This window comes from Martes martes, assembly GCF_963455335.1.
Source record: "Martes martes genome assembly, chromosome: 1".
Taxonomy (NCBI): Eukaryota; Metazoa; Chordata; class Mammalia; order Carnivora; family Mustelidae; genus Martes; species Martes martes.
Genome location: NC_137888.1, coordinates 117408030 through 117432757, shown reverse-complemented (window position 1 = coordinate 117432757; position 24728 = coordinate 117408030). Strand labels below are relative to the sequence as shown.

Here is a 24728-nt window from a genome sequence, read left to right as displayed (position 1 = left end):
ATAAACATGTTTTCATTATTGCTTAAAAATTTCCTATATTAAGTGATAGGGACGCCTGGATACCTCGGTCAGTTAAGCAACTGCCTTCAGCTCAGGTCATGATTGCAGAGTTCCATGAGCAACTCCCTTATCAGGCTCCCCACTCAGCAGGGAGCCTGTTCTCCCTCTGATGCTCTCCCCTCTCATGCTCTCTCTCACTCAAATAAATAAATTTTTTGTAAAGGTGATAATATTTTTATCCAGCAGGCCACTATTACTTTTAATAAATACCACTTTAAATAGTTGCATAAAATTCCACGTAGCAGCGTATAAAATACAAAACCACTCCTTGTTGGATATTTAGCTACCCCTAAGTTTTTTAGTGTTATACACAATGTTTTAATAAACATTTCTGAAAGTAAAGTTTTTTCTAAATTTCAATTGTTTCCTTATGATTAAGTCCTCAAACTGGCATTTATCAGGGGGGAAAATAAACATTTTCAATTTTATTAACAGTTTTATACACAAATGCTAAATACATGCAACATACTTCAATGCTACTTTATCATGGTAACTCCTTCTAACCAACACGTTAGATATTTTAATAAAAATAGAATTATAATTTAGATTGAGATGAAATATATACTGCTTAGCTAGTCACACAAATTTTACAAAAGACAAAACACCACAAACTCTCCTCCAAAGTGTTATGGACGTGAACTGTAGGCCAAAAGGTAATTCCACATAAAACCCTAAATCCTAAAAAAAAAATTCCTGGTATACAAAAAAATTCTTGGTACACAGTTTCTAAATGTAAACCCTAGGATAAATTATGTCCCTAATTTCTTACTCAGATGTGAATAATCTGAGGAATTAGGCATTAACCATACAACAAATCCTAACCCTTTCAATACCTCAGCTTAGGGGCACCTGGGTGGCTCAGTAGGTTAAAGCCTCTGCCTTCGGCTCAGGTCATGATCCCAGGGTCCTGGGATCGAGCCCCGCATCGGGCTCTCTGCTCAGTGGGGAGCCTGCTTCCCTTCCTCTCTCTCTGCCTGCCTCTCTGCCTATTTGTGATCTCTGTAAAGTAAATAAATAAAATCTTAAAAAAAAAAATACCTCGGCTTAAAGTGAAGGAACCAGAATTATAAATACTTAGAGCAGGTCTAAGAGGAACATAAAATGTTTTCCATCTCTCCTTGGCTTGGCTTGAAGGAACGCATACCCACTAGACTAGGGAGCAGCACACCACAGGACTGCAGCTTGTTTCTGTAAAGCCTTTTTAAAGCATTCATGTCAGCATGGTCTATGGCTGCTTTCACAGCAGAGCTGAACAGATCTGACAGAGATCATATGGCCCAAAAGGCTGAAAATATTTACTATCTGGCCTTCCATAAGTCTGCCCATCCCTGCACTAGACTCAGGACAAAACTCATAGACTTCATTCTGCTTGAAACATTCCAGAGTTGTCCCCAGACCTCTCAACTAATTTCTCTAAGGATGTTACTTCCCAATTATTTTTTGAGTCCTATAGAGAGTGTCAAAGGCTATTTGTTTTTTTTTTTAAAGTTGTTCCATCATCAAGTAAGTTTGGGAAACATTGAGATAGTAAAATTAAACACTTTTTTTCCCCCAAGATTTTATTTATTTGAGAGAGAGCAAGCTTGAGGGAGGAAGGGTCAGAGGGAACAGACCCCCGCCCCCAACCACGGGACTCGATCCTTGGACTCCAGTATCATGACGTGAGCCAAAGGTAGTTGTTCAACCAACTGAGCCACCCAGGCATCCCAAAATTTAACACTTTTCTTTCTTTCACACAGTACTTTTTGGACTTTTAACACCATACATGAATCATGACTATTCAAGAGAGATATGGTTTGCACTAGAAAACATCATACAGAACTGGCAAAATGCCATTCTAGACCACTAACTCTCTTAGATCTTTGTACTTTAAAGATCAAACCTCTTCTGGAAAGCTGAGCATTTTATCACCCAGTAAGATATTAAGTATGGAAGAGAGGGAGAGCACTTATTAACCACGTAAGAACAGAAACTACAAGCAACTTAAGTACAAAATGCAGATCCCAAATAAATGTTCAAAGACAAAGTTTGGGGCACCTGGGTGGCTCAGTCAATTAAGCATCTGCCTCTGGCTCAGGTCATGATCTCAGGGTCCTGGGATTGAGCCCCTCGCTGGGCTCCCAGCTCAGCAGGAAGTCTCCTTCCCTCTCCTTCTACCCTTCCCCTTACTCATGCTCATGCTCTTTCTCTCTCTAATAAATACATAAATAAAATCTTTTTTTAAAAAGTTTGTAAATCCCAAGGATTAAAGGTTTATTTCTTTAAAGTATATCACTCCTGGAAGCTGGTACAAAAGGATCTTCTACCATAATTAGAACTCTGAAAAATAATTTGGCCCACATAGCATGCCCAAAAGAGGTAAGAGTCTTCCTATACCAAAAAGGTGAGCAGCCACATAAGGAACAACCTACCCACGAACTAGACCACACACACACAGTAGTTGTTACGAGACCAGTGTTTCTGGTATCAGCTATTCATGGAAACAAACGGATCCAGCCAACTTAAACATGAAATGACTTGTACCTAGATCATCAGGCGTTGAGAAAGAAGATGAAACAAAGAAAAACTATAACCAAAAATTATCATTTCTAGAGAAAAGGAAAAGCAAAAAGGGCAGAAAAATAAAACAGGAATGATGAAAACCTAAAACCAAATTAATTTATGGGTCATTGGTGACAGGGAAAAGCAGCCAGACTGCCAATTTCATTTCTGTTGACAAGTCTTTCTTTTTTGAAAACTGATCATCTGACAACTGACAGGGAAGGAGTGACACCTAGCAAATTCTATGACAGCAGAAGAAATGTGACAGACTCATCCAATCGTTCTACCCAGCTCAGGATCATTGGGAGCGATAAGATTGCCTTTTCTGTCCTCACTGAAGTAGTAGCTGATTAAATGTTAAAATGGACAGTTTCAGGACATTCTTTGGACGATCCTAGACACACATAGCTTTGCTTTTCTTTTGAACTATTTCCTAAGCACTCAAAGATGATGAGAGTAAACTCTTGTTACTTACTGCCACAATGGTTCCCAAACAAGCTGCACGTAGTACTTTATACTGCCACCATCACTAAATAGCTCACAAACACTAGACAGTACCATCTTTAGGACTACAAATGTCAAGTAGTATCTTAATATTTATAATGTGCATTTTCACAGTATTTGTGACGTTAATCCCCCCTTGCTTTTAAATGTGATTTTCCCCTAAGAGGCAGCATATACTACAGAGGAAACACAGGATTTATAGTCAAGCGAATGAGTTCAAATTCCAGCTCCTTCTTACTTTAGGGTTTAACTTTGGAGATTTAGTAAACCAAACTAATCCTTATTATTACACCTTTCTTCTAGAAATGTGGAAATGACCATCATATAACTTTGTGAGGATTAAATAAGATGACATTTCTAAGGGTCCTGGCAATAAGGAGGATGAATCAATGAAAGCCAGTTCTCTTCTTGCTCAGTCTACCTGAATTTATGTCCTCTGTCAATATGCCATTTATAGGTAGTTAAGAGCATGGGCTCTAGAGTCAGACAAAAGTGGAAATTTTGGGGGCATCTGGGTAGTTCAGCGGTTAAAGTGGCTGCCTTCAGCTCAGGTCATGATCCCAGAGTCTGGGATCGAGCCCCGCATCGGGCTCCCTGCTCGGTAGGAAGCCTGTTTCTCCCTCTCCCACTCCCCCTGTTTATGTGTCCTCTCTCGCTGAGTCTCTCTCTCTGTCAAATAAATAAATAAAATCTTAAAAAAAAAAAAAGTGGAAATTATTACTCAACACAAAATTACTCAACACATCTATTATAGTGTGCTATCAAATTATTTAATTTCATTTAGTTACTTTCCTTTGCTTCTGTTCCTAATCTACAAAATGGGGACAGTAACAGTACCTATCTTTAAAGGGCTGTTGTGGGAACTTGGTAAGAATATTATAATACGCTTGAGCTCCGGCTGACACACAGTGGTAAATGTTAGCAATCAATATTATCATTCCGTTATTATTTATAAGACACAAATTATTTCATCTGAGTTTCATAATTCTATGAATAAGACACCTTCATATAACAAATGTTTATTCAGTACCTACTACATGCTGGCAAATACTCCCAATTTTTAGCAAAGAAACAAACCCTGAAAGTTTACTAGATTTGTCTGAAGGACCCAATAAATGGCAGAGACAGTCCAAAGCCAGCTCCTCTCTGTCCGAGGCCACCCACTCTTTTTTTTTTTTTAAGATTTTATTTATTTATCTGACAAACAGCACAAGTAGGCAGAGAGAGAGGAGGAAGCAGGCTCCTGCTGGGCAGAGAACCCGATGCAGGGCTCAATCCCAGGACCGTGGGATCATGACCTGAGCCGAAGGCAGAGGCTTTAACCCACTGAGCCACCCAGGTGCCCCAAGAAGCAATTTATTTTAACTATAGAGAACAAACTGATGGTTACCAGAGGGGAGGTAAGTGGGGGATGGGTGAAACAGGAGATGGGAATTAAGGAGCACATTTGCTGTGACGAGCACTGGGTGATGTATGAATTGTTGAATCACTATACTGTACGCCTGAAACTAATATAACACTGTAGGTTAACTATACTGGAATTTAAAATAAAAGAAGCAACTTCTCTACTTTTTCAGATCTTTCTTAAATATAAAAATGTCAGCATATACACTCATTTGTTCATTCATTCAATGAATTATATATATAATGAGTATATACTAGGAATTGGACATGATTCCAGGGATTTAGCAGTGAGAAAATAAAGCTGCTCTTGTGGAGCTCCCATAAACTAGTAGCGGAGATAATTAACAAATTAAAACAGAACACAATGTCTGATAGTGTTAATATAAAGATAATAACAATGACAGAGTATGACAGAAAATGATAGAAAACTGCATCATGTTTTATATAAGATGCCCAGGAAAGATTTCTCAGAGGGAGGCATTTGAGGTGAGAAATGAATGACAAAAAAGAATAGGTCAAGAGAGGTTCTTAAAGGCGGGGGGCATGTGGGAAAAGTGATATAGGCATGAGGAAGAACAAAAAAAGTCCTAGGGCAAAAAAAAGTTTGATATGGCTAAATTTCACCATAATCTTTAAAGGTTATTAAATATTAATCACACTTAAAAATATACTTTCGGCAGAAAACAAGATATAATCACTATGGTTTATCTTGCCCTGTGACAATTTTCTTACTGTTTTATGAAAGCAATCACATATGTATACCTTCCTCCAGGCTAAATAAACAGTCTCACAGCAATGACAATGACAATCATGTCTCCCTCCTTCAGGTCTCACTTAAATTTATTACCTATACTTCACAGCTTTTCTGAGTGTTTAGCTGTTACGCTCTGTTCAATTCACCACTCCTCTCAGAGATTTCTCATAAATCAGTTTCTAGCTGGTTTTTCTGCTTTGTCCTCCAGTTTTCTTCTGGGTCTGAAAGGCTGTTTGAGAGCCTTTCAATACCTGGGGTTAGTCATGTGAGTGCACAGTAATGTACCTCTGCCTAATCGAACACCCAGAACTGTTAACCTTCCTGTTAAAACAAGGCTTTCTACGGTGTTCCCCACCCTTCCCTTTGGTTGAAGGCCTTTAAAAAGGATATAGCTTTCACAACCAGCCAGATCTCTAACTTAAATTGATTCTCCAAGGTTTCTAGTATGAAAGACAAAGCTATATGAATTATTCTTCCAGCATTCTGGGGAGCCTCTGTCCCCCCCACCCCCAACTTTCCACAAGAACTGTTGTCTCTATCATATGATCTCTTTGATATGAGAAAGTGGAGATGCAATGCGGGGGGTTTGGGGGGAGGTAGGAAAAGAAAAAATGAAAAGATGGGATTGGGAGGGAGACAAACCATAAAAGACTCAATCTCAAAAAACAGACTGAAGGTCGCTGGGGGGAGGGGGGACGGGAGAGGGTGGTGGGGAAATGGACATTGGGGAGGGTATGTGCTATGATGAGTGCTGTGAAATGTGTAAACCTGGCGATTCACAGACCTGTACCCCTGGGGATAAAAATACATTATATGTTTAATAAAATAAAAAAATTAAAAAAAAGAACTGTTGTCTAATGACCTTATCAATCCATAGCTTCCCAATACCCAGATGTTGACTCTAGCCTAAGAATTCTCTCAGGTCCTTTTTCTTTTATTAGAAAGTATCTCATAATTTATTTAGGGAATCTAATGGTATTCTAAATGGTTAAATAGGAGACTGGGCCAATATATTCAAAAGGATTTTTTCCCTTATTTTTTTACACTTTTTATCATAGAAATCTTCAAACATACAAAAAGTAGAGAACAGCAGAACATACTTTCACTTCCCAACACTACCTTCAACAATTATCATATGGCCAATCTAGTTTCATCTAAAACTGCCCCCACTTTCCACTTCTCACCAGTAGATGATCTCATTAAAACAAATCCCATATAATGCATTTTAAGAGGTTTCCAATCAGTGTAAGTTGTGATCCTAGACCTGGTATCCCAGTATCTTTCAAAGTTTTGTTTTGTTTTGTTTTTTAAGATTTTATTTATTGGGGCGCCTGGGTGACTCAGTGGTTTAAGCCTCTATGCCTTTGGCTCAGGTCGTGATCTCAGGGTCCTGGGATCAAGCCCTGCCTCGGGCTCTCTGCTCAATAGGTAGCCTGCTTCCCCCTCTCTCTCTGCCTGCCTCTCTGCCTACTTGCCTATCTCTCTCTCTCTCTGTGTCAAATAAATAAATAAAGTCTTTTTAGGAAAAAGACTTTATTTATTTATTAGAAAAAGATTTTTTTTATTTATTAGAGAGAAAGAACATGAGCTGGGGGAGGAGCAGAGGGAAAGGGAGAAGCAGACTCCCCACTGAGCAGGAAGCCGATGCAGGGCTCAATTTGGGGCTTGATCCAGGACTCCAGGATCATGACCCGAGCCAAAGGCAGATGCTTAACCAACTAAGCCACCCAGGTGCCCCTTTCTAAGTCTTTAGCACAGGCAAGTTCTAAGGATTCCCTGTCTACCACAGCCCAACCACATGGTTAAATTCAGTGATTGTCCCTCCATTTCTAATTTATTTTGTCATGGCAGACCATTACCCCAAATAAGTTTATACAGGAGAATTTAAGAGCACAGGCACAGGATGGCCTAACATATATAAACTATTTCACTATTAAAGAAAAAAATAACCTTGAAAGTATAAGGATATCATTACATGTAGATCTAAACTCCCACACTTACTTAATTATATTCCAACAGTGAAACGGTAGGCCTTTGACAAGATAGTCAAACAACCATACACAAACTACAGAGAAAACAGGCTAAAACCCTTCAAGTTGTTGCCATAAAACATTTCACATTTTCTTAAAAATGCAATTTAGATGATAAACAGGCCAAATCTGAAAGCAAAAATCAGCTATTCATCATAAATACCATCCATTATCTAAAAACGTGATTAGGTGAGAAGCACTTCCTTATAAATGTGTGTCGAAAAACTCTTGGGGACCACTTACAGCTCTAACTCGAAGAAGATGTGAGATGACAGACTGTAGTTCATCACTGTAGTGTTTTAGTTCAGTAAATCTCCTGAAATAGGAAATAAATAAAACATCATTTTTTTCTCATGAAAACAAGTCAAAAACTGAAAGGCAAAACAGGAGTTCCTGAGAACAACGAAACTGATTCTATTTGTACACACCAATACAAATTCAAAAAACTCTAAAACAACCATATTTTCTTTTGATATTTTTTCTCCTTTTGAATTTTTAAAGATGTCATACTTCATAATTTTTACTGTGAAACTGAGATAGAGAAAAAAATTATCTGAAAAATTACTTGAAAAAATTTATGGTGCTAAACTCATAGTCTCTAACCTCAGTCTTTATGCTATTCAGTAATCTTTGTTTTCCTAATCTAGTGACTACCATTCTGCATAAAGATATGAAACTTCTAATACCACCACCTGTCGCTCTCCAGCCAAGCTTCACACATTAAACACAGCCATTAGTAGGATCTCCTGCCAGCAAACACATCTACCTCTATTATTTCTTCCTTCCCCCGAGGATCCTTCCTCCCATCAATACTCTATATTCTACCCCAGCTATACTCCAGATTCCTATTTTCTAACTTCCACTCTCTATAAGCTCCTTCTCATTAGCATATCAACTAACTAACTCTCCTATATTTAAATACATACACACACTCCCTTGACAACACACCCAACTCTCAACACCCTCTCATACCCAGGCCTCTCACAGGCACACTTTGACAAGGCATTCTCTCAAGTGACAACCACCTCCCATTCACTGTGCAGCTCACTGCAATCTAGTTTTGCCTCCAGCACCCGAGGAGACAAATACTCCTGACAAACTCACTAATTATTCTCATGTTGCTAAAACCAAACGATATCCTTTAGGCCTCTCATCTTTCTTGGTCCTTTCAACAATGTAACAGCTACCCTCATCCTCCTCAAAAATTTGTTCCCTTGCTATCGGTTTTATTTTCTCATGATTTATTTATTTTAATTTTAAGTATGCTCCATGCCCAACGTGGGGCTTGAACTCATGACCCTGAGACTAACAGTCATGTGCTCCATAGACTGAGCCAGCCAGATGACCCACGAAAGTGCAAATACTTTGTATGATATGATAATGAATAAATGTCATTATAAATTTGTCAAGAGTGAATCCTAACGTAGTCTTTGGGTGTTAACAGTGTGGTCAAAAGAGATTCATCAACTGTAACAAATGTACTATTCTGGTGGGGGACGTTAGCAGTGGGGTTGACTGTGCATGTGTGTGGGCAGAGGGTAAATATGGGATCTCTGTGCTATCCATTCAATTTTTCTGTAGAACTAAAACTCCTCTAAAAAATCAATTAAGTGACACCTGAGTGGCTCAGCTGGTTAAGCATCTGACTTCGGCACAGGCCATGATCTCAGGGTCCTGGGATGCAGTCCCACATCAGGCTCCCTGCTCAGCGGGGAGCCTGCTTCTACCTTGTCCCCTCCCTCTGCCCCTATCTTGCCCATGCTCATGCTCTCACTCTCCCTTTCCCAAATAAATAAATTTTTTAAATAAATAAGTAAGTCTATTTTTAAAAAAACCCTAAGGGCACCTGGGCAGCTCAGTCGTTAAGTGGCTGCCTCTGGCTCAGGTCATGATCCCAGGGTCCTGGGATTGAGCCCTGTATCAGGCTCTCTGCTCGTCTGTAGAGCCTGTTTCTCCCTCTCCCACTCCCCCTGCTTGTGTTCCCTCTCTCATTGTGTCGCTCTGTCAAATAAATAAAATCTTTAAAAAAATAAGGTGAAAGAAAATAAAAAATTTTAAAAACCCTCAATGGTTACCATCATAATTTCCTGATTACCAAAACTTTAAATATTTATTTATATTTTATATTCAAAATTTATATTAAAAGCTAAAGGCATTATGCTAATGTGTTATGATTTATAAAGTCAGACATAATATGTTAACAGACTATGCAAATCTGGCATTTGTAAGAATTTACACCACAAAGAAATTAATGCTGAAGGCCTAACTAGAGAAATTCTAACACACCTCATGAGCTTTGTAGCCAAAAATGGAAAAGCCTCATCTACCTGAGCACCTTTCTAACTAAAAATTTAGCTGAATCAAAGACCAGGTAAAGGTCCATATGATGAGGAGCCTAAATTATCCACCCAATTCAGAGAATGAGTAAAACCAAAATATTAAGAAAGGCCTAGGGCCCATCCTAAGGAAATTTTTTTCTGAATGCACAGGCTTCCTTTATTATAGAAATGGTCTCAAAACACCAAACTGATGTTAATGAAGTCAAGCAGCTGTCATATAAATACATCTCCATGAAATTATTATATACTAGCATACATTTATCTATCAAGTTTTCTTGGTAGACAAATTAGTTTATTATTAAATATATACGTAACATATAATAATCTTATCTTGAACTTTGTACATATTTGACAAGCAAAGTCATTAAGAAAAACTACTTCATATGAAATTAAAATTATATCTCTTAATTTTCTGGTATCTTCAACATTTTCATAAATCCTTCTAGAAAAAAGCACTGATTTAATTTTCTAAAACCTTAGTTACTTGCAACCTTAAACCTAATTAAGTTACCAAATCTCAAAAGCAGTTTTAGACTGTAAGAGGACTTCACTAAATGTAAATTACTTTTTCAAATAGTTAGCAAATAAACTGCATACATTCAGAAATGAAAAATTAAATCATTCAAAACAAAACTGTAATTGTTATTAAAACAAAACCTTACTTGTCTGGGTTTTTCACTCTGAATGTTGCATTAAGCGCTTTTAACCTGGAGTCTGCCTGGAAAAAATAATTTGTTCACTTAATACAATTACATTTCAGGTTATAAATCCAAACAGTTTTACTTTTCCTTTAGAAGATGCTCGAGTACAGTTTTCTTCATATCATTTGTGTCAAATACATTAAACATATCTAAAAGAAAAAGGCTTAGTAGTTATTTTTGAAAACACTACAAAAACAATGTTTTAATAAATTAACTTGAATACATGGCATTCAATGGTATCAAAGTAAAACAATTACAAACATCAACACACTAACAGATATATATATAGCTCTGCATTATCACATGTCAGAAAAGGTCATGAGAGAAAAGTAGTTTACCTTTCTCTAAATCAAGAAAAGCGATGATAAACGAAATAAAACTGCTGCTCTAAAGCACATGCATTACTGCAGGTAGTTCCCAGATGGAACCCAAACCAAATACACAGAGTTTTTTTCACTGTCATGATCGGTATCTTAAAAAAGAAATATGGAAATACCTGAACTAAATACTGTACACTAAAGTAAAACAAGACGACATCAAATTAGTTTCTATCTAGCTGACAGAAAATGTCACAAGACAACACAACTTTTCAACTATCTTTTTTTGCTAACTTTTTAACTATTTTTATTTATTTTAAATAACTGCTAACAAAGGAGGAACAGAGGGATCAGCACTAAGCAATAACTGAATTCTATAAAATGTACACTTAATATATCCAAATCCTATCTAAGTTCTCACAAAAGAAAAGAAGAGAAGAGAAAAAGAAAAGGGAAAGGAAAGGAGAGAAAAGAAAAGAAAAAAACACTGAATTACTTTTCTGACCAGGCATAGAAACTACAGAATTCAAAAGAGGTGGCTCAATCAAAAATTAATTTTATAATGTAGCTGGAAACTCGCAATCAGCTTGAAAATTTTACATTACTCCAATTTCCAACCAACAATTACATATACTCCCAAATTAATAAAACAAGACAAAAACAATTCTAGGGCTCCCCAAATTACTTGGCTTAGAAAATAAAAAACAAATGAAACAAATATGTTACTCCACAAACTAAGCCTCTCTTAGAACTTCAGACTACAAGAAATTCAAAAAGCTATCATGAGTATCTATAGGAACTTAATTTATCACTGATTTCTGGGGATCCTCTTATTTCTAAAATCAGTATTTCACCAATTCTGGACCTTTCTCACTTCTTAGGGGCAAACAAGCTAGTGCAAGTGAAAGTCCTTACATATATATGTACCTATTAATTTAAGGCATATATCACGCCCTTCTGTTCTTCTAATTAATTAAAATAACTAAACACTAAAGTGTTGAAGACTATATTTACGCACAAACATGATTCTTAAATGAGGATGAAATTACATTAAAAGTATGAGGAAAGAAGGATAATTTCATTTATACTTTTCCTGGAATCTCAAATTCTTAAGAACACCAATTTACTTTTTACTTTTAATATCAACAATTTACCAATTTAGAAGTCATATAGAATGTTAAATATCACCACCCTAAACTTTGCTTACCCAACAACCGGTCAGGTCAGTTCTATGAGAATACCCAACTCAATATGCTCACCATTTCACAAGATTCCACAAGATTTCAGAAGTTGCCTAAAATGTCCCCAAAGCCAGATCTCGTAAAAAGCACCTGGACTACTTCAAACCACACAGTTTACCAACCCTCTTTCAGAATCCCCATTAAACATCTAAAGAAGCCCCCTGACCCATCACTGTTTCATACCATCTTCTTTTATCTCCTTTAAAACAACACAATTTGGAATCGTTAAGTGTTCACTTGTCTCAACTGTCCACTAGAATATAAGAGCCATTTTAAAAAGCACATTGCAGGGGTGCCTGGGTGGCTCAGTGGGTTAAGCCTCTGCCTTTGGCTCAGGTCATGATCCCGGGGTCCTGGGATCGAGCCCCACATTGGGCTCTCTGCTCAGCAGGGAGCCTGCTTCCCCCTCTCTCTCTCTGCCTGCCTCTCTGCCTACTTGTGATCTCTCTCTCTGTCAGATAAATAAATAAATAATAAATAAATAAATAAAAATAAAAAGCGCATTGCGCACAGTGCCCCTGGGAACTGCACAACGACAGCCCCAACAATACTTTCATCTCCTGTGCTCTCTGCTGTACCCCTAGGGCCTCACAAAGCCTGCACAAGACAAACACCTAAATGAAAAATAACCCAGCCATTCTCCAGCCCCAAGTTCCTACCTTACTTCCCATATTCTCCTTTAGTCCCCACTTCCTACCCTCTCCCAATTCCTATTCCATATTTTACCTTACATGTCCTGGATCTTGTCTTCCCCTGGGTTACTTCATTTTCTGATTCTTCTCTTCCCCCAAATGTTGCCTAGCTACCCACCACCCCTAGCTTGGGCCTCTCTCACGTTCCTCTTCCATGGCTCCCAGCTTGACTCCACTGCGGGTTTCTTATTCCTGTCTCAGCTCTAATGTTCTCTCTTCAACCATGTGACCCAATTTATCCAGGACAGTCCTGGTTTATGCTTACTGTCCTAGACTCATTATTAATAGTGCCCCTTTTCACTCTTGAAAGTGTCCCCATTTGGACAATAAATTTTACAGTCATCTATCTCAAAATAATCTCTGGAAAAAAATCTCTGCTGTCATACTCTTTAACAAAGATTATCTACAACTATTTTTAAGTATCTTATTTATATGTTAATTTAATGTCTCCAACTACTAAAATACGAGCTCCATAAGAACATGGGAGTTTATGAAGGTTTCCAGCTCATCTGCTACTGTTTCCACAGCACCTAGCAGAGCACCTGACACTCTGCAGGCACCCGGCATTTATCACCACAATGGCTCTCTCAGCATTTCTCTATAATACACAGATTAGCAGGGATCTTAAAAATCCAGACTGGGACACCAGCAGTCTGTACTCCAAGCAACAAACAGGGTTCTGGGTTCCTCTGCGTCAATGTAAATTCATGTAAGGTTTGGGTATTTGGATGACACTTTCTTGTAAGTAACTTACTGAGTTAATAGGAGTTAGAAGAATAGTACTTTATACTAAAGTAACTAGTTTATATGTTCATTACTCTAGATAAGCTCTTTGCTCTCCTTTCACTAAATTGGTTTGCACAAATATTTATATATATATTCAAGACAAAAAATGCCAATATAAAGCAGGGATGAAAAGAGTTGCTGCTCATGTTTATATTAAGTAGAACAGTGATAAAAAAGAAACTAGATTTTTGGGGTGCCTGGTTAGCTCAGTCAGTTAAGTGATGGACTCTTGATTTCGACTCAGGTCACAATCTCAGAGTCAGGAGACTCAGCCCCGCATCGGGCTCCACACACAGCAGAGTCTGCTAGAGATTCTTTCCCTCTCCCTTTATCCCACTACTATTCTATCTTTCTCAAATAAATAAATAAAATCTTAAAAAAAAGAAACGAGAGTTATATAATTATCTTGCTGGGTATAGTAATTACTCTAAAATGATTTAAGATAATATTAATCTAGTAGGCCAAAACTAATATTAAATTAAACAAACATGTGTGAAAAAAGGAAAATCAGGGGCATCTGGGTGGCTCAGTCAGTTAAGCATCTGCCTTTGGCTCAGGTCATGGTCTCAAGGTCTAAAGCCCCATGTTGGGCTTCCTGTCCACGGGGAGTCTGCTTCTCCTTTTCCCTCTGCCCCTTCCCTGCTCTCTCTCTCTCTCTCTCTCTCTAAAATAAATAAAATCTTTAGTCAAAAAAAAAAGGAAATTAAAAAAATGAAAATTAAAGTAAGCTGACGTTTCAATTTGATTGACAATCCAAAAGCCAAGGGCCAAAGTCAAATACTCTCTCTTTTTCTTGAAGCAGGCTCCACACCAAGCACAGAGCCCAGTGCGGGGCCTAAACCTACAACCCTGAGATGAAGACCTGAGCTGAGATCCAGAATCAGACACTTAACTGACTAAGCCACCCAGATGCCCCATAATATCAAATATTCTTATAAAATATAAACATTTGGCCTGATTCAGAAAATCTCATTTTCACAGAATAGTTTCCAATACTCCCTTTACCAACCATTTTTACATATAATTTATAACCAAAAGGAGAGGTTATATGGGATGGTAACGTGTATGTACATGAACCTTACATACATGCACACATGCATGTATATACGTGTGAGATGGTTTAAAAAAGATTCCATTTCACTGATGAAAGGACTTAAAACAAGAACCAGCCACAACAAAACAAGGAATACAACAGGACACAAGGATTTCCAAACTCCCTTCATATATCTTATTTCTGTTCCATTTCATTGAAGTCTGACTTTTCCAATTATTAATATCACGTATAAGTATTACCTTTCAAAGTGAAAAGTGATACTGAGGTTTTACCATAAGGCAACCCAAATAGAAATATTTTAACTCTTAAATAGCACCTATCAGAAGATTCAACGCACTCAATACACAGCACAGTCTATATAGATGAAGAAATTCAAGGGCTTTCTCAAGGTCACCAAAGTCATGGCCAAATACTGGGTTCAAAGACAAAGAACTGCTAACTAGTTACTAAACTAATGACTAAATCTGTGACTGTTACATAAAGAGAAGTCACCAAAACAATTGTTTTACTTTTCTCTTTTTCTTAATATTAGCTCCTAACATCTTAGACTAGTTCTCAGAAAACCTATCAAAATAAAAACATTTTTTTAAAGTTTTGAATTATCTCAAATTCAACTCTAAATTAAAACTCCAATATTCTGAGTGCCATAAAGTAACAAATTATATCCAAGAAAATTCTAATTTTTTCATGATTCATTAGAATCAGGTTATGACAGAATTATTTACTTGATTATATTTTCCATGCACAAACAAATTTTATCTTCCTAGTTTTTTGCACTAAATTTCAAATATCTAAGTGCCAATACAAAAATCTCTAAGAGGTGTTTTCAAAACTACTGTAAAGACATTTTGTCCTTGTTGTCTAGACCTACTGGCATTTTGTTATTAAATTATCATTTGATTTGTTCATCATTCTATATATCCTCTCAATTTACATTACATTTTTCTACTCACCTGTTCAGTTTACACAAGAGATAAAAACTTTCGAAAATTTGCCAACAACCTGTGTTTACACTACTTTTGGAGCCAACAGGGAGAGCAGACAGGAGTCGGGGTGGCCTCACACCATACCATGCTTTTCAGTTTTTAGACAATAATTTCATCCCCAAGGACAAATTATAATGGCTAAATCTGAAAAGCTGTATCACTAACAGACACTAATTGAAAATGACTCATATGCCCACTCAAAACTGACCACCATGTCCCAGCAGACAGAAGCATGACATTTGGCTCATCTTTTAGTCTGCTATGATTGGGAATGCCAAGCTCAATTCTTCAGAAGTGTCTTTCCTATCTGATAAAAAAGAGCAAGTAAGTGGGCAAGAATGTGAGTGGCAGTGGTAAAGGCAGAGAGGGTTAAGGAAAAAAAAAAACAAGATACAAAGCCTATGCGCATAGTGCGGGAAAAATCTACGACTTGTGTCTAAATTACTGATTTAAAATGTCCTTTCCCAACAGAATGAAATTCATAAATATGCCCACTCTAGACTCATCAGTAACTAAAATTATCCAAATCCAAAGGGAATTCACAGTGTTTCTTTGAAAACCCTCCTAATGATATTAGAAGCAAAGTCTTTTTCCAACATTCACACATTTCAGTATCAAGTATCTACTAAGTGCATGGCATTGTGCTAGGAATTGTAAAAGAACTTGTCAAACTATTTCATACAAATATTCTTACCTTCAGTTGAAACCCAGTTTCATTCACGGTCTCCTTCCAGTTACCTTCCTAAAAATTAAAGTTAATTTTAGAAATCACTGCAAAATAAAACAACCTATAAGGAATACTCCAAATTAAATAAAGTATCTGTTATTCTGTTCTTCTTTCAGGGAAGATGGGAGAAAGGTTCAAAAAAAGAAATCATTTCAAAATTAAGCATATAATCTAGAGTCCAAAAGATTACCAAAAGACAGACCCAAGATTTTATAGATTTGGGCTTCAAAAAACTAAAAACTTTGATATTATTTAAGTGATGCCAGAAAGTACTGCCTTTAGTATCTTTAAGTATAAAAATGTCAGCTGAATTGGGGAGGGTATGTGCTATGGTTAGTACTATGAAGTATGTAAAGCTGGCGATTCACAGACCTGTACCCCTGGGGCTAATAATACATTATATGTTTACAAAAAAATAAAAAAATTATTTAAAAAAATGTCAGCTGAGTGATGTAACCTAATAATTTTGAAAGTCAAAATGAACTGAAAAACATGATTAAATGTATATCAAAGCTGCTGCAAACAGACACCTAAGCCTAAGCATTCTATATTTAAAAGGAAAAAAAAATGAAATTTTTTAAAGACTAATAAATAAAAGAAAAATACCTGTGTTAAAAACAAATAGAAGATTTTGTCTCTACAAAGGATGGGATGCGAGGCAACTCTCAAGAGAAAGTTTTCCAAGCCAATCCGTCGTCTTTCCACAAAATCTGGGTCCATGTTGTCAGCGGAGAGTTTATGCCAAACGAATTCTGCCTAGGTAAACAAAACAGTCATGAAGAACAGTCTCAGCACTCTATACTTCTGAACTACACTGCTGTTTCATTTCTTACCCTTTTTTCTGGTAGAGGTGGCACAACAATATGGGGATAGTAAACTAAAAGGTAGTTTCTCAACAATTCAAATTCACTATACCGCCTCCACAGTGAGTCTGTTAGGACACTTTGACCATCAGTATGTTCAACTGACCTGAAAAGGAACAGAATAAGACCTCTATTACTTTTTTTGAAAATATAAATTCAAGCAGACAACCTCCACCAAGATTTGTGACTCCATTTACTAAATGCTTATGAACCAGGCACTCAGTGAAGAACTTTTCATGTAGTATCTTTTTTAATCCTCCTAACCAGCCTGTGAAGCACAGATATTAACCCCATTCTATAGATGAGAAAGTAGCTACTGCTCCTACAATCACAAAGATCTCTAGATAAAGCACTCAAATCTATCTGATTCCAAAACCCTTACTCCTAACCACTTTCCCTTCTGCTATAGAAAACCTATCTGAACTCCAGAGAAATAATTATTTTAAGCACATTCTAAAAGCCTCAGTGTACAATAATTCAGTTAATGTATAGTAACTGATTTTACAATAGGGTAAAATCTGGCTTAACTGCTGTTTCATTAAATAAAAAGTATTTTTAACTACATTTCTGCCACAATGAGACAACAACATTCACGCTAAAAACCAAGACACCGCAAAGACCTCGATTCAAAATTATAAAGGAATCAGATGCATCCATGTACCAGGAAATATCTTCAAAGGCAAAATGTTAACTCTGAAAGAGTAGGGGGAAAAAAAGACGTAAAAATTCATTTCTAGTCTTATCTTTAACATAGAGAGCTTCAAGCAATGCCATATAAAAGTTCAACTTATAGTTGGGGAGAAGTTTGGGTAAAATCACACCAAGGATATTTGAAGTTAGTTTGGAGGTGCCTGGGTGGCTCAGTGGGTTAAAGCCTCTGCCTTCAGCTCAGGTCATGATTCCAGGATCCTGGGATCGAACCCCACATAGGGCTCTCTGCTCAGCGGGGAGCTTGCTTCCCCCTCTCTCTCTCTGCCTGCCTCTCTGCCTACTTGTGATCTCTGTCAAATAAGTAAATAAAATCTTTAAAAAAAAAAAAAAGATTTCTACTAGCATAATCATTCTTAGAGAGTATTAGTCTTCTAAACATTATCGGGACCTTCCTACTTTCTTTTTTTTCTTTTTTTTTTTTTTTTAAGATTTATTTATTTATTTATTTGTCAGAGAGAGAGAGAGAGAGAGAGAGAGAGGAGCGAGAGTGAGCACAAGCAGACAGAGTGGCAGGCAGAGGGAGAAGCAGGCTCCCTGCCGAGCAAGGAGCCCGACACGGGACTCGATCCCAGGACGCTGGGATCATGACCTGAGCCGAAGACAGCTGCTCAACCAACTGAGCCACCCAGACGTCCCACCTTCCTACTTTCTAACTGGTTGCTTAACAGTAACTTTCAGGCCCTCCAAGAAATGCACATATCACCACAATGTGCATGTGTACACTAGGGCATAAAGGCACAGAAGCTAAATCCATCTTAGAATAAAGTAGTTTTAAGAAAGTATATACATCATGTCATGCTCAGCACAATAGATGTTTAGTGTTTTTATCATTTATATATTAGGTCTGCCACTAAATTTAATCATTGCATATAAGTAAAAAAGAAACAAAACAGGAAATTCAAATGTACAAATGGCACCCATGGCAAAAACATAAATTATCAAATCATAATTCATCTTAAAGAGTTAACCCACTGGGACGCCTGGGTGGCTCAGTTGGTTAAGCAGCTGCCTTTGCCTAAGGTCATGATCCTGGGATCCTGGGATGGAGTTCCACATCGGGCTCCTTGCTCAGTGGGGAGCCTGCTTCTCTCTCTGCCTCTGCTTGTCACTCTGCCTGCTTGTGCTCTCTCTGACAAATAAATAAAATCTTAAAATAACATAAAAAATATTAAAAATTAAAAAAAGAGTTAACCCAAACATTAGCTATGACTAATACTATTCCAATTCACATTCTCAGACTTTAGCTCAAAAAATATCTGGGTTAATATCAAGTTTAAATTATTCAAAATCATTACCAACAGAACCTACTTCTTGCCATTAATGTAGATTATTAATACAGCCTATAAGAAGTACACCTACAAGGCTGTTAGTAGACCTGCTCAAGGGGCACCCAAGTGGCTCAGTCAGTTAGTTAGGCATCTAACTGAGCCTTCGGCTCAGGTCATGATCCCAGGGTCCTGGGATCAAGCCCTGAATCGGGGTCCCTGCTCAGCAAGAGGCCTGTTTCTCCCTCTCCTTCTGCCCTCTGCTCCCCCTGCTTGTACACTCTCTCTCTCTCTCTCTCTCTCTCTCTCTCTGTCAAGAAAATAAATAAAAATCTTCCAAAAAAGAAAGAAAGAAGACCCGATTAAGTTTTTTTGTCTTTTTTTTTTTTAAGGCCATTTAAGGCAAAGTCTAGCCTTTGGAGACTGACTAAACACATAGGAGAGACTTAGGGGAGACCTAAAACTAACACATTTATCCACTCATTTAACAACTATTTAATAGCATATAACCAGTTTTACATGCAACATTTAATGCTCAGAAAGGACTATATCATTAGCCCCATTTTATGAATCAGAAGACTTCATACTGCTCCTAAACCATCAATTTTGAAAGAGGCATATTCTTATCTACTTTAAAAGAGTTCTTCTGTGAACAAAAAACCAAAAATCTCTAGAGAAATTAAAAACCAGTGACCCGGGGCACCTGGGTGGCTCGGTCGTTAAGTATCTGCCTTTAGCTCGGACAGTGGTTCTAGAATCCTGTGATCAAGCCCTGTGTGGGAATTCCTTGCTCACAGGGGAGTCTGCTTCTCCCTCACCCTTAGCCCCTCCCTCTGCTCATGTTCTCTCTCTCAAATAAATAAATAAAATCTTTTTTTTTAAAAATGAAATACAATTGTGAAAGTCAACCCAATAATCATTTTGTGTCCCACATATTTACTGATGATCCACTTAAATATTCATTCAGAGTATAGCTACATTACTCAACTATGGTCACTCTAACTACCAGTTATAAATTATGATGCTCTATTCAGTTCAAAGTCAAAAGTAAACAACAATTAATTATTCTATTCAAATCAAGATTCTCTTCCAGCAGTAAAAGTAATCAATAGCAAATTTCATTGTTTATTTGGAAGATAAAATACTCACATACTAAAAATAAAAATATCCTTTTAAGTTTTATATTTAAGAACTTGCAGCATGTATAATTAATAATACTCTACTGCATATGTGGAAGTTGTTAAGAGTAAATCTTAAAAGTTCCCATTATGAGAAAAAAAATTTTTGTAACTATATGGTGACAGATGTTAGTTTATTAGACTTGTGATCACTTTACAATCTGTACAAATACTACAAGGTAGTGCTGTGTATCTGAAACTATTATGATGTTAATATGTCAATTATACCTCATAGTAAAAAAAAAAAAAAATCAAGAAAAAATAATTTACCTAGAAATCTAAAGTTAACACTAATTTCTAAGGTACGATTTTTTTTTTAAGTAGCCAATTTAACTTAAAAAAAAAAGAAACAGGGGCGCCTCGGTGGCTCAGTGGGTTAAAGCCTCTGCCTTCGGCTCAGGTCATGATCCCAGGGTTCTGGGATCGAGCCCCGCATCGGGCTCTCTGCTCAGCGGGGAGCCTGCTTCCTCCTCTCTCTCTGCCTGCCTCTCTGCCTACTTGTGATCTCTGTCTGTCAAATAAATAAATAAAATCTTAAAAAAAAAAAAAGAAAGAAAGAAACAGCAACAAAACCCTCTAATGGGACCTTTTTTTTTTTTAATTACTTTAAAAATCTCTATGAGGGGTGTCTGGCTGGCTCAGTCAGCAGAGCATGTGACTCTTGATCTCAGGGTTGTGAGCAAAGCCCCAGGGTTGTGAGCAAAGCTAGGTGAAGAGCCTACTTAATAAATAAATTAATTAATTTTGAAAAAATCTCTGTGATACACATATGTAGATACATATGTCACAAAATGACCTAATTTTGGTGGGGGGATGGATTAAACAGGTGACTGTGGAGGGCACTTACTGTGATGAGCACTAGGCATTGTATGGAACTGCTGAATCACTACGCTGTATACCTGAAACTAATGTGACACTATATGTTAACTGAATTAAAATAAAAACTTAAAAAAACAAAACAAATACAAAAAAAACCCAAAATGACCTAATTTTAAAAAGACCAACCTTAACTCTTTCTGTTCCTAAAGTTCCTATCGTACATAAATTTTCTCTCATTTTGGGAAGATTCTTTTTTTTCTTTTTGGTATACTTAAAAAGAAAGCTTTCAGAATTGTAAACAACGTTTTCCAAGATTTTAACTTTTATTTAGGGTAGAAACACAGACCTGGAGAAAGCCTTGAAAAGTTACAGGGTGTAGCCTTAAGACAAGCTCAGTGACTTCTGGTAAACCTATGAAAATGCAGGGTTTAAAATTTTTTTCCCTTAAAAATATATTCACATTAAAACATGGTTATAACTATCAACTTGCTCTGATAGTCCTATTACTTTATTTTACTGGCTATAAAAAATCTCATGTCTTTAACGCAAAGCATTTCTGCTTAGTCTCACAGAGAGAAAAGAACTAGTTGGTATATAACCTTTATATAAACTGTTTGTAACTGGCAAAATAGAGTCCTGCCTTCTTGCCTTTCTCTAGGCAAAACAGTCTAACTCCTTTAACTTTTTCCCTATAAAGAAAAAGACAATGTTTTTGGTGAATTTTAATTTTTTTTTAAGACTGTATTTATTGGGCGCCTGGGTGGCTCAGTTGGTTGAGCAACTGCCTTCGGCTCGGGTCATGATCCTGGAGTCCCAGGATCGGGTCCCGCGTCGGGCTCCCAGCTTCACAGGGAGTCTGCTTCTCTCTCTGACCTTCTCCTCGCTCGTACTCTCTCTCACTGTCTCTCTCTCAAATAAATAAATAAAATATTTTTAAAAAAAAAGACTGTATTTATTTATTTGAGGGAGAGAGACACAGTGAGAGAGGGAACACAAGCAGGGGGAGGGGGAGAGGCTTCCTGCCTAGCAGGGAGCCCAATGCAGGGTTCAATCTCAGAACCCTGGGATCATGACCTTAGCTGAAGGCAGACATTTAACAACTGAGCCACCCAGGTATCCTGAGGGTTTTTTTGTTGTTTTTTGTTCTTTTTTTAAGATTTTATTTATTTATTTGAGAGAGAGAGAGAGCATGAGAGGGGGAAGGTCAGAAGGGGAAGCAGGCTCCCCGCTGAACAGAGAGCCCGATGCGGGGCTCTATCCCAGGACCCTGGGATCATGACCTGAGCCAAAGGCAGAGGCTTAACCCACTGAGCCACCCAGGCGCCCACCCCGAGTTTTATTTCACGATTTACTCTTTTCAATTTTATCTGAGCCTAAAGTTCTAGTCTCAATCAATTCTCTCCTGTGAGACAGGATTTAGACTGTCATTCTCTCCTCCTATACTTCTCTGCTAACCATCTTACCTACCTAAGTACACTTCGTACACAACCTGGGAACCAGATCTCCTTTCCCAAAATTGCACAGGGACTATTATATCTAATGCCAAAATCTCCTCCAAGGCATGTATCAAGTAACATTTCAGATCCCAGAAGTATTCCACTAACCTTTTCTCTACTTCCAACACAAATGCATTAAAAGATAGCTACCAAAAAATACATATATATAGAAAAAGACACAACTGTTTATCTGTTAAAAAGTAAAGAAACAGGGCACCTGGGTGGCTCAGTCAGTTGGGCACCTGACTCTTGATTTCGGTTCAGGCATGATCTCAGGGTTGAGACTCGGCCCCATGTCAGGCTCCACACTGAGTATGGAACCTGCTTGGCATTCTCTCTCTCCTTCTTCCTCTGTCCCTCCCCACTCAGCATGCACACACTATCTCGCTTTCTTTGAAAACAAACAAAAAAACCCAAAACCTAAAAAGACAATGACTTATAAACAATTCCATTAAGCAACATAATTTGCATCAACAGCTACCAGACAAAGCTTTTTCTATCTAATTCTCATCACCCACCTTGTTTCAATGAGGTAAGCAGTATATGTTTCTTGCATGTTCATGGCATTTCTTCCAGTTCGCTTTTCTGCTTCTGAAACACTAATTTCTATCTTCTTCAACCAAAAATTATTTTCAGTCATCTGGACAAAAACAAATAGAAGAACAACCACAAAACTTTTAAGACAGTATTCAAAAAGAAAAAAACAGCTATTATAATAGAATCCATTGTTGGTACATATTTCAAGTAAATTTCTTCTATTTCTTGAGTTGCTAGGGGTTACTAAATGACAGCAGCAAATGACATACGTCTCATTAGCAGCATTTTGTAGCACACCAAACTTTTCCAAAAGCTATTTTAACATGTATCACACATTTAATTATTAAAACACAAACATTCTGTCTCAGTGACCAAGAATAAATCAATATAAAATGCCTAAGAAAAAAAAATCTAAAAACATTTTATACAAAGATGAATAATTCTCAATATTAAAATCTAATTTTTTGTTTTAATAAAGTTAAACTTCAGTCCCTCAAAAAGAAAATACTATACATATGCCAAAAGGCAAGATTTTCAGCAGATAGGTTAAATTTAAAAAAAAAGTTGTCTTACATTCAACTTTATTTTTATTTATTTTTTTATTATATCCAATGCGAAATTTGCCTAAACGCTTTGGCAGTGGTTAATAGGCTCCACTTGTCAGACAGCAGCAAGGTTTAAAAGCAGACCCCTCTCTGTTCTTGCTAAAACATCCCCAGGTCTATGATAAAGAACAAAAAAGAACAACAACAACAACAAAACCACCACCAGTAATTCAAAGGCTGTATGTGCAGAAAGTGTGCCACTGAGGAAGTTAACTCCAAGTCTAAACAAGGAAGACAAAGTGAGACCGTGTGATAACTGCTGTGCTTTGGGTTTTCCCCCCTTGCTCTCTCTTGGGAGTTCCGAGGTGGTTTTAATTATAAACACTGCACATTATAACTGAGGGCAGTTTGTGAAGAAGGATGTCAAAAACTGACATAAATGGAACCATTTTATTCTATTTTATTTTTAAAGATTTTATTTATTTGACACAGAGAGAGAACACAAGCAGGAAGAACAGCGGGCAGAGTGAGAAGCAGGCACCCCACTGAGTAAGGAGCCTGATATGGGGCTTGATTCCAGGACCCTGGGATCAGGACCTGAGCGGAAGGCAGACACTTAACCAACTGAGCCACCTAGGCGTCCCTGAATGGAGCCATTTTTTTTTTTTTTTTAAAGATTTTATTTATTTATTTGTCAGAGAGAGTACACACAAGTAGGCAGAGAGGCAGGCAGAGGCAGCGAGAGAAGCAGGCTCCCCGCTGAGCAAGGAGCCCGACGCGGGACTCGATCCCAGGACCCCGGGACCATGACCCGAGCCGAAGGCAGCGGCCCAACCAACTGAGCCACCCAGGCGTCCCTGAATGGAGCCATTTTAAAAGGGAGCCAAGAAACCACGGCAGAGTAACTGCCTTATCTGCGTTTCTGCTCATACCAGACCAAAATCTTTGGACTAAGCAAAACAGCAAGTGTTTTAAGCAACTGCTTGAGAATTCAGGAGAACAAATATCCTGTCCACAAGTCCACAGGTTATGGACTTTCTGAAGACAGAATCTGTAGTAAAACAATGTATAACTAAGGGTTTAGCCTTTTTTTCTCTTAACTCCTGTATCTGTCCCCCACTTCTTTTTCCTTATAAAAACCCCTTACCTTCACCCTAGAAGCAGGATACTATTTGGGT

General features: G+C 37.5%; 1 protein-coding gene across 2 annotated transcripts in view; it reads right to left on the bottom strand.

Annotated features, from left to right (window-relative positions):
• SNX4 (sorting nexin 4) overlaps nucleotides 1-24728 on the bottom strand; it is a 61141-nt gene that overhangs the window by 23153 nt on the left and 13260 nt on the right. For both annotated transcript variants that reach the window (XM_080808663.1, XM_080808662.1), the window contains exons 2-7: nucleotides 22987-23108; nucleotides 16970-17105; nucleotides 16743-16892; nucleotides 16104-16151; nucleotides 10295-10350; nucleotides 7537-7609 (exon numbers count right to left, since the gene is read on the bottom strand). In XM_080808663.1, the coding sequence (XP_080664789.1) occupies nucleotides 7537-7609; nucleotides 10295-10350; nucleotides 16104-16151; nucleotides 16743-16892; nucleotides 16970-17105; nucleotides 22987-23108 (585 nt within the window). The remainder of the gene's footprint in view (nucleotides 1-7536; nucleotides 7610-10294; nucleotides 10351-16103; nucleotides 16152-16742; nucleotides 16893-16969; nucleotides 17106-22986; nucleotides 23109-24728) is intronic.